The sequence below is a fragment of the Ochotona curzoniae genome, unplaced genomic scaffold (assembly GCF_017591425.1).
Source record: "Ochotona curzoniae isolate NIBS_2020 unplaced genomic scaffold, NIBS_Ocur_1.0 contig_3190, whole genome shotgun sequence".
NCBI lineage: Eukaryota > Metazoa > Chordata > Mammalia > Lagomorpha > Ochotonidae > Ochotona > Ochotona curzoniae.
In genome coordinates, this window is record NW_024465751.1 from 23,852,980 (window position 1) to 23,867,695 (window position 14,716).

General features: G+C 42.4%; 1 protein-coding gene across 1 annotated transcript in view; it reads left to right on the forward strand.

Moving 5' to 3' along the window:
- Nucleotides 1–10,271, forward strand: part of DPYS (dihydropyrimidinase) — a 74,722-nt gene extending 64,451 nt beyond the window's left edge. The window contains exons 9-10 of the mRNA XM_040979480.1: nt 7,179–7,306; nt 9,906–10,271. Coding sequence (XP_040835414.1) covers nt 7,179–7,292 — 114 coding nt within the window. The 3' untranslated portion in view covers nt 7,293–7,306; nt 9,906–10,271. The remainder of the gene's footprint in view (nt 1–7,178; nt 7,307–9,905) is intronic.
- The last annotated feature ends 4,445 nt before the right edge of the window (nt 10,272–14,716 follow it).

The window sequence follows — 14,716 nt, forward strand, 5'->3', positions numbered from 1 at the left end:
TTTGGTGCTAGAAAGGTGTAGTGGGTTAAGCTGCCTCTTGTCTGTGACACAGCCTCCTACATGGGCAACATTTCGAGTCCCACACGCACTAGTTCTATTCCAGCTCTCTGCTAATGAATCTGGCAAAGCAATAGGAAATGGCCCAAGGCATTTGGCTCCTGCACCCATGTAGGAGACCCGGAAGAACCTCTGGGCTCCTAGCTGTATCCAGGCCTAGCAGAAGCCATGTCAGCCCTTTGAGGAGCAAACCAGCAGACATAAGATTGTCTCTCTCTATCTTTCTCTCTCTAATGCTGCCTTTCAAATAAATAAAATAAATCTCTTTAAAATCAAATAGATTATACTCCTAAAATCAAAACTATGGAAATCTTTTAAATTGTTCAATAAATCTCTTGTTATTTTTCAGTAATAAGCAAGCCTAATTTTTCTGGAAAGTATGGGTTACGTTACGCTTTATGCAGAAACAGAGAGAGCATCATGGAGTAACATCTGCTTTTATCTTTGACATGATCAGCATAATTTGCCTTGCAGATAAGATAAAACTGAGTGACCAACTAATCTCGTCCTTGAAATGGGTACTTTTTCCATTTCGCAAATAAGTTTGTGCCTGTCTTTCTAAGGTGGTAGCTCAGAGAAAGTAATTCAAAACATGGCATCTGCTGTCATAGAACCTCAAGTTTTTCAGGGTGCTTGCTCGTAATAATAAAAGATAATGCACACTTGTATGCCTGAGCTGATACCTTTTGGCTCACATGGAGCAGTTCTGCGCATCTCTGCTCAGCTCCATCGATATCTCCTTCACAGCTCGTGATCTGACCCAGAGCACCTATTTATACCAATGAAGGTCTTAACAGAGGTGAGAAAAATAGAGGGTACATCTGACTGGTCATGGCTGCTGAAAACATTCTCAATACTCCCTTTTCTTGCTTTGTTGAATCATTCGGCATCTACTTAACAGCTACTTATTGATCACCAATTATATACTAAGAATAGTTTACTTTCTACAATGACCCACAGAGGTAATTAGTGATATTTCAATTTTATAGGTGAAAGAACTCAAACTCGGGTGTGTCTGCATGAGAGCTAATCCTTTAACCTCTGCCATAACAGCATCCCGTCAGCTAATCCTTTAACCTCTGCCATAACAGCATCCCATCCATAAGACTTCATCTTTAGTGTTGCCCACGACCCCCAGCTACCAGCCTTGGCATCTCACTACTCCCTGTTTCCTTTCTGCATAAGGATTCACATGTCCTTGGTTGCAGCGTCCTAGAAAAATAAATCACAGGATATTTTGAGGACTAAATGGAGATGGTCAGTGAATGGGAGGGTATTCTCAAAGAACACACATTTCCATTGTTACCAGTCACTTCTCTTAAATCTAGGGATAACTTGCATTCTAGTGGCTCACAGCCCCCTGACTAGCTCAGGTCTGCACACGCTCTGATACCTTATAGATTCACCAGGCTGCCTCCACCAGGAGTCACTGTCCATTTGGACTAGTTGTGTCTTGTTAATGTTGGTCATTTCTACTAATATGTTCTGATGTCTTTATTGATATTTTAGCATTGTAGCCTTCATGGGTAGCACTGGAGTCTGAGACTTCTTTTCTGTGTGTCTTGCTGGTCTCAGAAATCTTAGCAGCTCCAGTACTGCATTCTCTGAAGGCAATACAGGTCAGTTTTCCATCAATATACACTGTTTCTCTCCCTGATCATCAAACCAAAACAGGGTTTCTGTGATTATGTAAGTATGATGGTGATTACAATGAAGTTGATTAATCATATTACATGTGACATGATTCTCATTTTGCCTTTCTATTAACTTGTCACAGTTTCAATCATGAAATACTGTGAACTCAAATTGAACTCTCATCTCCTTAAGTAAATCACCAGTGATTTGTTAGGTGAAGTACTATCTGTTTTTTAAAGATTTATTTTTGTCTGAAAGGCAAAGTTACAGAGAGAAGGAGAGACACAGAGAAACATCTCCCAAACTCTGGTTCACTCCCAGAGAGCTGTAATGACTGGAGCTGAGCCAAATTGAAGCCAGGAGCCTTCTGCAGTTTTCCCATGTGGGTGCAGAGGCTCAAGGCTTTGGAGTCCCTCCTCACTTCCCAGCCCCTGCTTTCCCAGGCCACAAGCAGGGATCTGTGTCAGAACTGGAGCAGCCGGGACATGACCTGAAGCCCAGATGAGACACTGCTGCCACATGAGGAGGATTAGCTTGATGTGCCACCACACTGGCCCCTATCTATATTTTCTATACAACCTAGTGCAGTCTCTCATCTAATTTTACCCTCATGCCATTTTGTTTGGTTATGATACTATCAGCATGGAAAGAATTGCTGTTGTAGTGTGATCGCCAAATGTTGTCCAGCATGTAATAGGTGGAAAATACACCCCAACCCCATTGGCCTTCTCTACTGAAGGAATGTTCTAAGGACTCTAGACTCTTGGAATGTCTCTAAAAATTATCAAATGGGTTTGGTTTGTTGCCTTGAGACTATTCAATTGTTCAGTATTATAAAAATGCTCCCAAACATTAGTAGTCAGGAAATTCTTATTAAGCTACTCTTTGTTGAGCATTAGGCATGCTTCTAGGTGCTGGGGACACAGGGACCAATAACACAGCAGCCACTGATCTCACAGAGCTGACATTATGCAGCCACATACTGTAGCACAATGTTTTGGGCAACAGTGGGTCATACATACCACATGATCTCATGGGGTTATATTTCCTGATAATGTTGTACACATCTTAAGTGATGCAAGTGCACTGTAACATATTTGCCTAATGATGAGCTCTCCTAAAAATGCATTTGCCAGAATGTAACCTTACTTTTGACGAGATTGGGCGCATTCAGGGTGGTATGGCCATAGACTGTAACCTTTCTTTTAAGAGACATACAACTATACTTGTTTCTACTATAATTCATGATTCTTGAGATCTAGCTTTATATATTTTAAGGATATATATATATATATGTAATATTTTATTTATTTGTTTGAAAGTTGAAGATGGAAAAGAATAGACAAACAAATATATAGAGGGGATCATCCATCTACTGGTTCACTCCCCAAATATAACAATGGTCAACTCTGCGACCAACTTGAAGACAAGCACTTTTTGTTCTCCCATCTCAGTAGCCTAAGCCCAAACACCTGAGCCATCTTCTAATGCTTTGCCCAGCCCACCAGCAAGAAGCTGTATCAGAAATGGAAACTGGAACTTGAAACAGCACCCATATGGGTTGCTAGCATCACAAGCAGTGTCTTTATTTACTATGCCACAAAACCAATCCCTGTAGTTGTATTTGAAAAACATTAATACCTCTCTGTGTTGTAATCACTTAGCCACGTGGACAAAAAATCAAGATATTGAAAAGATAATTTGAGGCCACCAATCAAGAAAAAGGGCTTAAGAGAGAGCTCTTGACCCACCGTTCAGAAGTAGAGGGGAGAGGCCAGCAAAAAAAAACCGAGAAGGCTGCCCAGTGAGGCAGGGAACCAATAAGTAAAACATGGGCTCCTAGATGGAAGGAAAGGAAATCTGCTTACTTTGATCCAGAAAGAGAAAGTTCTCATCCACTGGTTCATGCACCAAATACTCCTAACTACTGGAATTAGACCAGACAGAAGCTGGAGCCAGAGCTAAATCTGTGTTTTGCATGTGAGTAGCAGGCCTCTACAACTTGAACCATTATCTGCTGCCTCCCAGCAAAAAGTTAATTCAGAAAGCAATGCCAGAGAATCAGCGTGTAACTCAGGGGGTTGAATACCACCCATGCTGCTGAATCCCATATGGGTGCCAGGTTTGAGTCCTAGCTACTCCACTTCTGACCCAGCTCCCTGATAATGCTCTTGAGAACCCACGAAGAAGATAACCCAAGTGCTTGGACCCCTGCAACCCATGTGGGACACCTGGCTGGAATTCTTGGCTCCCGATTTGGGGTTGACCTAGGCCTAACTATCCTGTCTTTTTTTAGGTGGGAGAATTGGGGTGGCCTATCCTATCACTGTGCCCATCTGCAATACCAAGGAAAATATCCATACCCACTATTTTTGACCTGAGCACCAGTGAATCCTTCAATGTTAATTATTGGTCCTTCCGTATGCTGGGGTCTCTGGCAGCCTACATGCTCAGGGTCCCAAGGTACATTTGGCAAAGCCACTGGGAGGAAAGCTAATTTTCCTAAAAGAATTACGGGTTCTGTTTACTTAGAAAGCAAATGTGCAGCTGAACTTATGAATAACAGTAGTTATGGTCAGAGATTCTGCAGACTGAGTGCTGCTGCTTTTCCACTTTGTCACACAGAGTACCTATTGAGCTTCTAAAATATACATAGACCATAATGCCAAACACAAGAGATAGTGCAAAGAGGGAAAAATGGGAGTCCAGCTGTTCCAGAGTTTATGTAACCTTTAAGGATAAGAAAGCATTACAAGGTTCTAGGTACTGGGAGATTAAGGCTAGAACTTGAATTGTCTTTGAGTCCTGTCAAATGCAAAGAACAGCAAAAGGCTGCTGAGAGCAGGTGGTTTGTCTCTGGCATGGTCCTTGGACTAATGTCCTGGACCATTCAAAAAGGAAACCAGACCTTGCTCATGTATAACCTCAAATGCAGATAATAAGTGAGACTGCACAGATTTGAGCCAGTTGCAGGACTCGGACATGTGGTGGTCAGTGGGCCTGGAGCAAACCTCCAGGCCACTTGGTGGCATTGCTCGGCAGGAACTGAGCTGGCAGAGAGCAGCTGATAGACACCAAGGAACCTAAGAGCTACTGCAAGCAGGCAGTCAGCTGAGAGAAAGTGCAGCTTGGAGAATAAATCCATGTTGAAGCCAAAGAAAGATGAGGGAAACTGAGTCAGTCAGGCTTGGACAGCCACAAAAATAAGGAAAGAAAGCTTGGATGGGAAACAGCCAAAATCTCCCCACCCCCATATTTATTAGATATTTGCTTTTGGAAACAGAGCAGCACAGTAATTCTCTGTGTACCAGGGATGCCAGTCACAGTAGTTGTGGTGAACATGACTGTAATTATGATGGCCTAAGTCAAAGACACCTAGACAAAAAGGAGAGTGACATATTCAGCATGTGCAAAGACAGGACCATGGAAGAATGACAAGAGGGATAATTTGGATTTGCCTGGTTTGAGACATGTGCTCTTGCAAGTGTGCAGGTGGATCATTGGCCAGCTTGTCCCTGTGGCCCTGTGCTAGACAGCCCAACTGGAATCGGTGATGCACCAGCAGTTCCCAAAAAAGAATCCAGAACTGACCAAAAACAAAACAAAACAAAACAAAAACAGCGGGGGTTTGACAGCTGGAAAACACGAGTAAGGAAAGATTGACAGGAGCAGTTGCAGGAGGAGGGGAGCACATGGTACAAGGGCAGGTGACACAAGCAGCTGCTCACTTAAGGTGCATTTCCCAGGAGTTCCTGGCTGTGGGAAAGGCTTGGGATTGAACTGAAATATGCCATGGGTTTTGTTGAGTGTGAATGCCAAGAAGGATGGGGATACAGACAGGATCTTTTAAATGATGGGTAAGAGGAGGATGAAGGAGATAAATTTTGGCTCTTTGGGACAGTCTTGGATTTTGTGCCCCTTCTCCCTGTTGCAAGCGTCCTGCAGTCACCCTGGGTTATGGAATGAAATCATTTTCCTGAATGGGAGGGTAAGGCTAGGGAGTATAGCTTGGGGGTAGCTGAAGGAGGCAGGTGTGTGGGATGGCTGGTGGTGACCACAGCGTCCAAGGGTTAGGTGGCAGGCATGGAAAGCTGGGTACTAATTTCTTGATGTCCATGTTGCCAGAAGAGCACAGGATGGAGGATGAGTTTGATAGAGGTCCAGCACAGTGTCACAGCACAATGTCTCAGCAGGCACTGAAGGGTGCATAGGCCTGGCGTGGCCAAGGGAGTGCAGGAGTCTTCCCATTTCCCAGGGCCTCAGTGGGTGCCATGGCGTACTGCAAGTTCTGCTGCTGTCTGGATGCTCTGCCTCATTCTTTGTTGTATGCTCTGTGCTGGGCCAATCTACCAGGGTTGTTTGTAATCAATGTGCACCTGCTGAATGAGGGACAGAAAGACCTTGTCTCTGAAAATTCACAAGTACTAAGAGATGGGGGTTACTCTTCCTATTTCGTGGGTGAGGAAGTAGGCTCAGAGGCACCAGTGAACTTCTCAGTTCCCTGTAACTACTAAATGCCAAAAGGGGAATTCAGGCTTAGATCTGTCTTATTCTGAAGCCCACGTTGTTGATCATGGCAGCATAGTAATTTTGGTTGTCAAAATTAGACCTGTAGTAATTTGTTAGATGTCTCTGTGTGTATACATATGAGTACATTTGTTAGAATCTTGTTAAATGCTGTGCTTTCCTGCAAATAGTCTACTCATCTGTTGTCCTCTCTACATGCAGTTTTCATCACAAGGCTTGAGGGCAGGTGCTGTTATTGTCCCTAACAAACAGATCAGGCACCTATAACATGGGATGGAAACATTTACATTCTGAATCCAGAGCGTTTGTTCCTAACCACTACAGTTTGCTGCCTCTGGACTTGTTAGTGTGGATGTGTGCATGTTTAGAAACAGCATGACTGGACCACTTCCTGTGGATTCCTTTGCTTATTGCATCAGAAGTTCAGAACACTACTCAAGCATGGAGGTAACTGAAGCCAAATCCAGTTAAGCATTCTGCTGGGTAATTGGGCACTAGAAAGGTGCAATTCTGCAAAGCTCCCTGTTCTATGCAGAGGTGATCCAGAAAGTGAAAGACATGGTACACACATGCAGTGTGCACATGCATGTGCACACACACACACACAGACATTACTATAATCTGAAGCAAAATATTCTGAGAGTCTTCGATGTACAACACAGACATTTGGGAACACAGACAACTGGATTGAATCTAGATGACAAAGGAGGACACTGACAAGAATGTTAAAATACAACAGAGACCCCTGTGGAATTGTCCTTTGGCCCTTGTCTATTGCAGAGGAACCTGGCCCAGATGCCAAGTATTGCCCAGAATTTCGGTCAAATAGCAAAAGAATAACTATCTATGATACATTCAAAATCTTCTTTTGCTTTCACACTTCATAAAAGGAGCTGTACTTAGCATTGAATTAAAAAATTCATTAAATCAGAACAAATTAATCCAGTGTTGTGTTTCAGACTTGCATACCTATGCCAGTGAAACGTGCACCCTACAGAGGAGAAGTCGTTACACTGAAATCCAGAGGAACAGAAGAGTCCATGCCTGGAACCAGGAAAGAAGCCCATGCCTGAGTTGGATGCTGTTGGTAAGAGAGGGTAGACACAGGAAGTACTCCTTTCAATTAGCTTCTCTCCCTCCTCCCTCCCTCTCTTTCCTCTCTCTCTCTAAGTCTTTGAAGATTTCAAGGTTAAAGGATTCAAAGTGATGCAAGAATCAAGGACAGTTGAGCCAAGGGGACACTGATAAAAGACCTGTTGATGCAGAACTTTGAGATGAGCTTTTCAGATTGAAGGACATCTTGGGCTAACTCCAGATTCGGTCTCTAGATATTAGCACACATTGAACAGAGTCCTAGAAGAAGAGGCAGTAGGGAGGAAACGTAAAGAGTGGTGTACAGGGAGTACTATGCTGTGCTCAAATTTATAAACTGAAACTTTACTTTCAAAAAAAAAAGAATTTTCAGAACACAAGTCCAACCATATTGTAAGAATGAATGAAAAAAGAATTAAATGTTTCTTTGGTTTACAAGTTTGGAGTAAAAGTTTTCAAGAAAATTATTGTTTTTTAAATATTTATTTATTTATTTGAAAGTTAAAGTTATATAGATTGGAGAGAGAGACAGAGAAGCAAAGAGAGATCTTCCATCCCCTGGTTCGCTCCTCAAATGGATGCAGTGACCAGTTGGAACTGGGCTGATCTGAAATAAGAAGCAGAGAGCTTATTCTGGGTCTACTACATGGGTGAAGGGATTTGAGCGCTTTGGCTTCCTCAGTTTCTTTGCTGGGAATATTAGTAGGGAGCTGGATCCAGAAGTGGAGAAGCTGGGATTCGAACTGACATTCATACAGGATGTAGGTGCTACAGGTGGTAGCTTTACCTACTCTGCCATAGAGCCAGCCCCAAGAAGTTATTTGATGATGTTTGATATACTTCATTTCATATTTAAAAATAATAATATAGGTATGGGGATTTTTACAAAAAATACTGGGATGCCTAATCAGTTTTCTGTCAGTCTTTTGACATTCAAGTCTCTCTCTCTTTTTTGAAGATTTACTTATTTATTTAAAAGTCAGAATAGTGGGCCCAGAACGGTAGTCTGATGGCTAAAGTCCTCGCCTTGTGTGCACTAGGATACCATATGGGCACCAGTTCTAATCTTAACAGCCCCACATCCCATCAAGCTCCCTGGTTGTGGCCTGGAAAAGTAATTGAGGATGGTCCAAAGCCTTGGGACACTGCACCTGTGTGGGAGACCTGGAAGAAGCTCCCGGGTCCTGGCTTTGCATCAGCTCAGCATCAGCTGCCGCTTGGGGAGTGAATCAACTGACGGAAGATCTTCCTCTCTGTCTCTCCTCCTCTCTGTATATCTGACTTTTCAATAAAAATAAACAAATGCTTTAAAAAAGTCAATGTTGCAGTGAGAGAAAGGCAGAAAGGGAGAGAGCACTGGTTCACTCCCAAAATGGCCATAATGTCCAGGACTGGACCAGGTCCAAGCCAAAAGCCAAACATTTAATTTGGGTCTCCCACATAAGTGACAGGGGCCTAAACACTTGAGTGATCTCCAATGTTTTTCCAAGCTATTAGCAGGAAGCTGAATCAGAAGTGGAAAAACTGAGTCAGGAATGAGCACCTATATGGGTGCCAGCATTGCAGGCAGCAGTTGTACATGCTAAGCCACAATATCGGGCCCTAACATGCAAGTCTCTTCAAATTTCGTTTTGGTTGATTTTCTTACTTTTCCTTTTATTTGAAAGAAACAGAGAGACAGACAATATGTTTCGTCTGGTTAAATGTTTCTGCTGGGTAAATGCCTGTAAAAACCATGTTTAGACAAGGTTGGAGCCAGGAACTGGACATTCAACCTGTCCACATTTGTTGCAAGGAATGATTGCTTGAACTCATCTACTGCCTCCAACAGTGCACATTATTAGGAAAGTGGAATCAGAAGTGGAGCTGGGCCTCAAATCCAGGCACTCCAAGATGGCATGCTGGCATCTCAAGCATTGTCTTAATCACAGTGCTTGATGTGCGCCCCGGCTCCTCCTTTGTGGAAGGAACTTTCTCCCTTTTAGTGTGTTTTCTTCTCTTAGGTTGTTTTCTGATTCAGCTCTGCCAGATCCCTCATGCTCAATGGCTTTGCTGTGACTTTTGAATCTGTAGCATCTCTCCCCCAGGCTCGATGTCTATGTGTTTGACCAGTTTTGCATTTTTAGCTGACTTTTAATTATTTTAAATTTGTGAAATTGTCAGATGTTTCAACATTCAGCATCTGCAACAGACATCAGAGGTTAACCCTATGTTGGCAGCCTGTGCTTCCCTATTGAATGTGAACTCAGGGCTAAAGGGGTTTGGATATGGGCCACAAAGTCATGTCTCCTCCTCTTCTTCAGTATGAAATGTTGGCAGTTTTGAGCAATGCCATCATGCCCAAAGTTTCAGAATTTTTGTCATTTCTAGACTGCAGGGATTATGCTTCCCATCCAGGAAGATTTTTGTTACATATTCAAGGGAGGATCAGCCAGAAGAAAAAAAATGCTATTGAATGCCACAAATTAGCGACATCTGTAAGGAGCAGGATTGGTGTTTTCTTTGATAACAGCATTTCTCGGAGGTTGGGTTTGAATTCTGCTCGTCTTTGTGGGGGAGAATGCTACACTGAGCTCCTTTCATTCTCTTCAAAGGTGAAATCAGAGGGAAGGATGCTGCTGTTCCCTTCACAGTCGAACAACGTGCACCTGCGGAGAAGCAGGCCTCATTTCAAATCCCCCAAGATCCTTTATGAAAAAAATGTTTTTTCAGAAGTGATTGCTGTCTTTCTCACTGTGCCTTTGTTGCTATGGCAAACTGAAGATATAAACGAATGTTCTTGTGATGGAAAGCCTGTAAAAATTCATTGATGATCCTTCACAATGCTACCTCTGCTTGCATTAGGTTTCTTCCTTTGAATTTGTAAAAATCACTTTCTTGTTAAAAGTCTTGTGAAGTGATTCCATGTGTTACAAAACAGCCCTGTGATTGCACAGTAGAGTGTAATTAAAAATGAGATCTTTATTTTATACCCTGCTGTCTTGGTTGCTGCATCTCCTTGTGAATGGGAACAGGGGAGGCTGCTCTGGGTTTTCAGAGACTGATTTCCTATGAGGCACGTGCCAACTCCTGGGAATGAGGTCCCCGGACCAACACCATGGAATCAGACCGAATGTTCAACCTTAGAAAAAGTGCAAGGTTAGTGCAGGACTCAGGGATCAAGGGGAAGGAGTGCGACAGAGAACTGTTGCATTATTGCCTGCCTTCTCTCTGCCTCTAGCCTGTGCTGTGATCCCTATCAGCACAGAAGCCGGGCTTATGGTCCTTCTCATGGACAGCCAGGCCACCGAGGGAGACTGGGCAATTACATTCTTGCAGGCACATCTGCCCCTCGCTTACTCACTTGGTGATGCATGTGTGTATTTGCCCATTTGAAAAGGGCCAGTGGAAATCCTGTTAACCTCCTGGCATTTGTCTTGAATCCACAGAAGAAAGGCTGGTAGGCTGCCCTGTGAGAAGAACTACTTGCTTAAGCAAAGTGTAGCTCTTTTTCCTCCTCATGTTAAAACCTTAAAATATTTTTTTTTTCTTTCTGTTTTGGTTGGTCATGGTAGTTCCATGATAGGACTACTGAATTGTCTGAAAGGAAACAGCCAAATTGCTTTCTTACCTAGGAACCAATCCTTGTTCTTCCTTTAGGATGATGCTTATGTGTTACTTTCTCAGTGGCTTCTCACATCCCACAGGATATGGTGCAGTTGTTGTGTATGCTTTTGACAGCAGAACCCTGCACACACCCCACATTTCAGCACTGCATGTCATGTGATGCTCTGTATCCATGAACTTTATGTCTGCAGGTTTGGTATTCAATCAACCTTGGGTCAAGGATATTGGAAAAAAATTGCATATGAGCTAAACCTGTATAGGCTTTCCCCCACCCATGCCTTTATCATTACCTAAACAATATAGTATAGCAATGATTCACATAGCATTCACACTGCTTTCAGTATTTCAGGAAATCTAGATGTGATTTGTAGTACAGTGAAATGATGTACCAGCTATTTTGGAAATACTGTGCACGTTTCTATAAGAAACGTGTCTGTAGACTTGGGTATATCCGTGGAGGATCATGGTAACAATCCCCAGCACACCATGAGTGTAACTCCCTGCGATACTGGCTTTGCCCTCCAGGAGGATGCACACAGGGCAGGGCTGCTCTGCTTCCCTTGTGTTTCCCTAGCATCTGGTGGAGTCGCTGGCAATGGATGGCTATTTGATGAGTTTTTATTTATTTTCTAAATGAAGGAAGAAATGAAGATATTTGCTAAGTCCCTAAACTGACATAGATAAAATTAGTTTGAACTCCAAACCAAATAAGGACAAACATTGTGGAGTATTTTAATGTAAGGGCACTCTAAATGGAGAACATACACTCATCTGTTTAATAGATCTATTTGGAAGACTGGAATAGCCATAGGATTCTGGATCCACAAAATTCTTTAAAGTGAATCTGAGGATCCCTTTGTTGCTTGCTGGTTTTCCTAATCTTGGTCAGCAGCATTTTTGTAGAAACATGCTTCTAGACATGCATATAAGGCAATGAGAAAGCAAGTTTCAACATCCCAATTTTCAAGACTGCCTCTGGCTTATAGTGTTAGATTTCTTTGTCACTAAGCAATTGTATTTTCAAGATCTCTACAACTAGAAGGAATGAACAGTGTTTCTTCTCCAGTTTCACTTTTACAGTCTATTTCCTCTAACAAATGGCATCAGGAGTTGTCAAGGAATAAAGTAAGGACTCCAAACTTGGTTCCTGTTACCAGTGATGATGCCTTAAGAAATTTTTGAAATTAAAATAGATTATAAAATTATCAAAACATACAAAATTATAACAATGCTTATCACCCAGTTTAAGATACAAAATGACCAATGCATAGAAGTCCTCTGCGTGCCTCTCTTGGTTCTTTTCTCACTCCTCCCTCAAGGTCACCAGTATCCTCAACCTGGAGTTCTATACTTACGCATGGCTCAAAGCTTTGCCATCTGTATGTATCCGTAAACATTGCTGTGCATGTAATTAATCCTTACAGACATATTAGTGTTATCATTTTGATTTCTGCCTTTTTGCTGCCAATTTATTTGGTAGTTATTCATTTTGATAACTCTAATATTATTTTATGATTTCATAGTATTCCCTTCTGTAGCCATGTTATCATCTACCCATTTTTGTGTTTGACGGACACTTAGTTTCTTTTATGTTGACATCACAAACATTGCTGTTACAGTCATGTTATGCAGGCTTCCCTGTGTACATGTGTGTTTCACTGGGACATGCCTGCAATGTAAGAAGTGGATTGGACTGGTGTTCATGTGGGTACATTGTCTCCTTCCCTGGACCCGGAAAACAAATGTTTAGTTCTGCCTTCATCAACAACACAAGAGTTTCTGTTGCTACACATTCTCACCAATACTAGACTTCATCCAGTTATTTAATTTTGCAAATCTCATGCATGTAGAAAGTATCTTACTGGAGTTTTAATTTGCTCAGCTTCTTTTGCTGTGCAATTTCATCGATCCTACTAAGGCTTGGCTTCTTCATTTACAAGAGAAGAATGATGAGAATAACAGTGTCTGCCAAATACCCAAGGATGTTTGAGGATTATGAAGCCCAGATGGTTTGGTCAGTAACTGGCTATGATTTCTGTGTCAATGGCAATATGATGAGTTAATAACATGCTGCTCTGAGACTGCCAACATCCTGTTCCCTTTCTGTACACAAGTTCATCATGCATGGTAATTCCAGTTACTTTGGCAGCCACAGAAGCATGAAAGCCAAGAATGAGAGGGCCAGGTGAGAGTGGTTAGAATTTAAGAGACGACCCTGAGAAGGTCAGTGGGCATGTTGACATGCAGGTGCTGGTAGAAGGGAGCAGTGTGGGTAAAGATGCATGCTGAAACACTGAGAAGAGTAGTCTGGCTATTGAATGATGACATGGAAGCAGCTAGCTGCAGCTGGGGTCCCCTTCTCCAGCTCCCCTCTCCGTAGAGGGCAGGATCCTTTCAGGGATATGATTATGGTCTTGTCATAGGCTTTGAAGCTGTAAAAGTTGCTTTTGAACCAAGTGAACAAGACACATTTCCTAAGCTCCTGTTGATAAGGAATGATTAATAATGCCTCATCTGTCTATGAAGATTGAAAGGATTAACTGAAATGATGCACGTCAGGCCCTTGGCTTTTCAGCATCACAAATCATATTCATCTTCTTCAATTTTCCCTTGCCCCACCACAGGTGTTACTCCCTTCTTTTCTTATCTGCCTTACATGAGCCTCCTGGAGGCATTAATGCATTAATTGGAATTTTGTCCTGTGAATCCCCCTTTCCTTTTTGGAAAATTCTTCATGGAGAATATCTGTGGACAAGTTATAAAAGAGGAGCAGTGGATTCATCATTTATTAAATACTGACTGTTTATAGAACACAGAAGCAAATCCCTTAATTTGGCTACCACAGCTTTTGAACTGCCTCCTTGTACAAATTAGCAGCACCAGAAAGTGCTCAGTACATCCTTGCTGAAAAAAACAAATTCATCTTTGGAATAGACAATGATGAAGGGGGAGGAGAGGAGTAATTCATGAATGCAACGGAGCCTGTGTTCATGGTCAAGGCTGCATCTGTTTTAGGAACTAGCCATTGGAAGCCAGTGGAATTTGTAAAATACAAGTGGAACTGGGAACTGTTCTCTCAAGAGTTTGGGTTATGAGGGGGTTGAGTAATAAGTGGTGGGAGTAGGGAAGCAGGAGCAGGAATCTTTAGAAGGATTACTTTTTTGTGGCAAGATGTAGACTTCAGAAGCATCCAGGACTTCTGGAACTTTCTTTTTTGGGATCTATTCACCCATTATATTCTAAATATGCTTGGTAGGTTCTTACTGGTCACACTGATCAGGCTCTTGTTAAGAGCCTCAATCAGTACCAAGCTCAGATGCTGTCATTCAATTCTCTCACCAGCTCCATGAGACAGAAACTATAATTGTTCTTACTTTACAGATGGAAGCCCCAAGGCTGAGAGAGGTTAAGTAATTGTTCAAAGACATCCAGTCAGTCAGATGGGAATCCAATCCATTTGACATCATGTGATGTATCTCTAGTGTGGTTCTTAATCATGACTTTGGAAAAAGTCTGTTTTTCAATAGTATAGAGTTGCTTGAGCACTGTGAGATTTCAGAAGGAATTCACAGTATCTGTTATTAACGGCAGTTCATGGGTGTTAACTCACGTAGTCCCTCCCACCATCAGCTGGGACAGTGACTCCTCTCTGCTACTAAGCAGCTAAGGCTGCTGCCCTCTGGTCATCCAGGAACTGAGCTCAGAGTTATGCTAATGTGGCACTCATACCCTTTTGGACCTTGCCATGAGTCACCTCCCATTATGCATAATGTCTTGAATTTGATAACTCAGTGTTAGT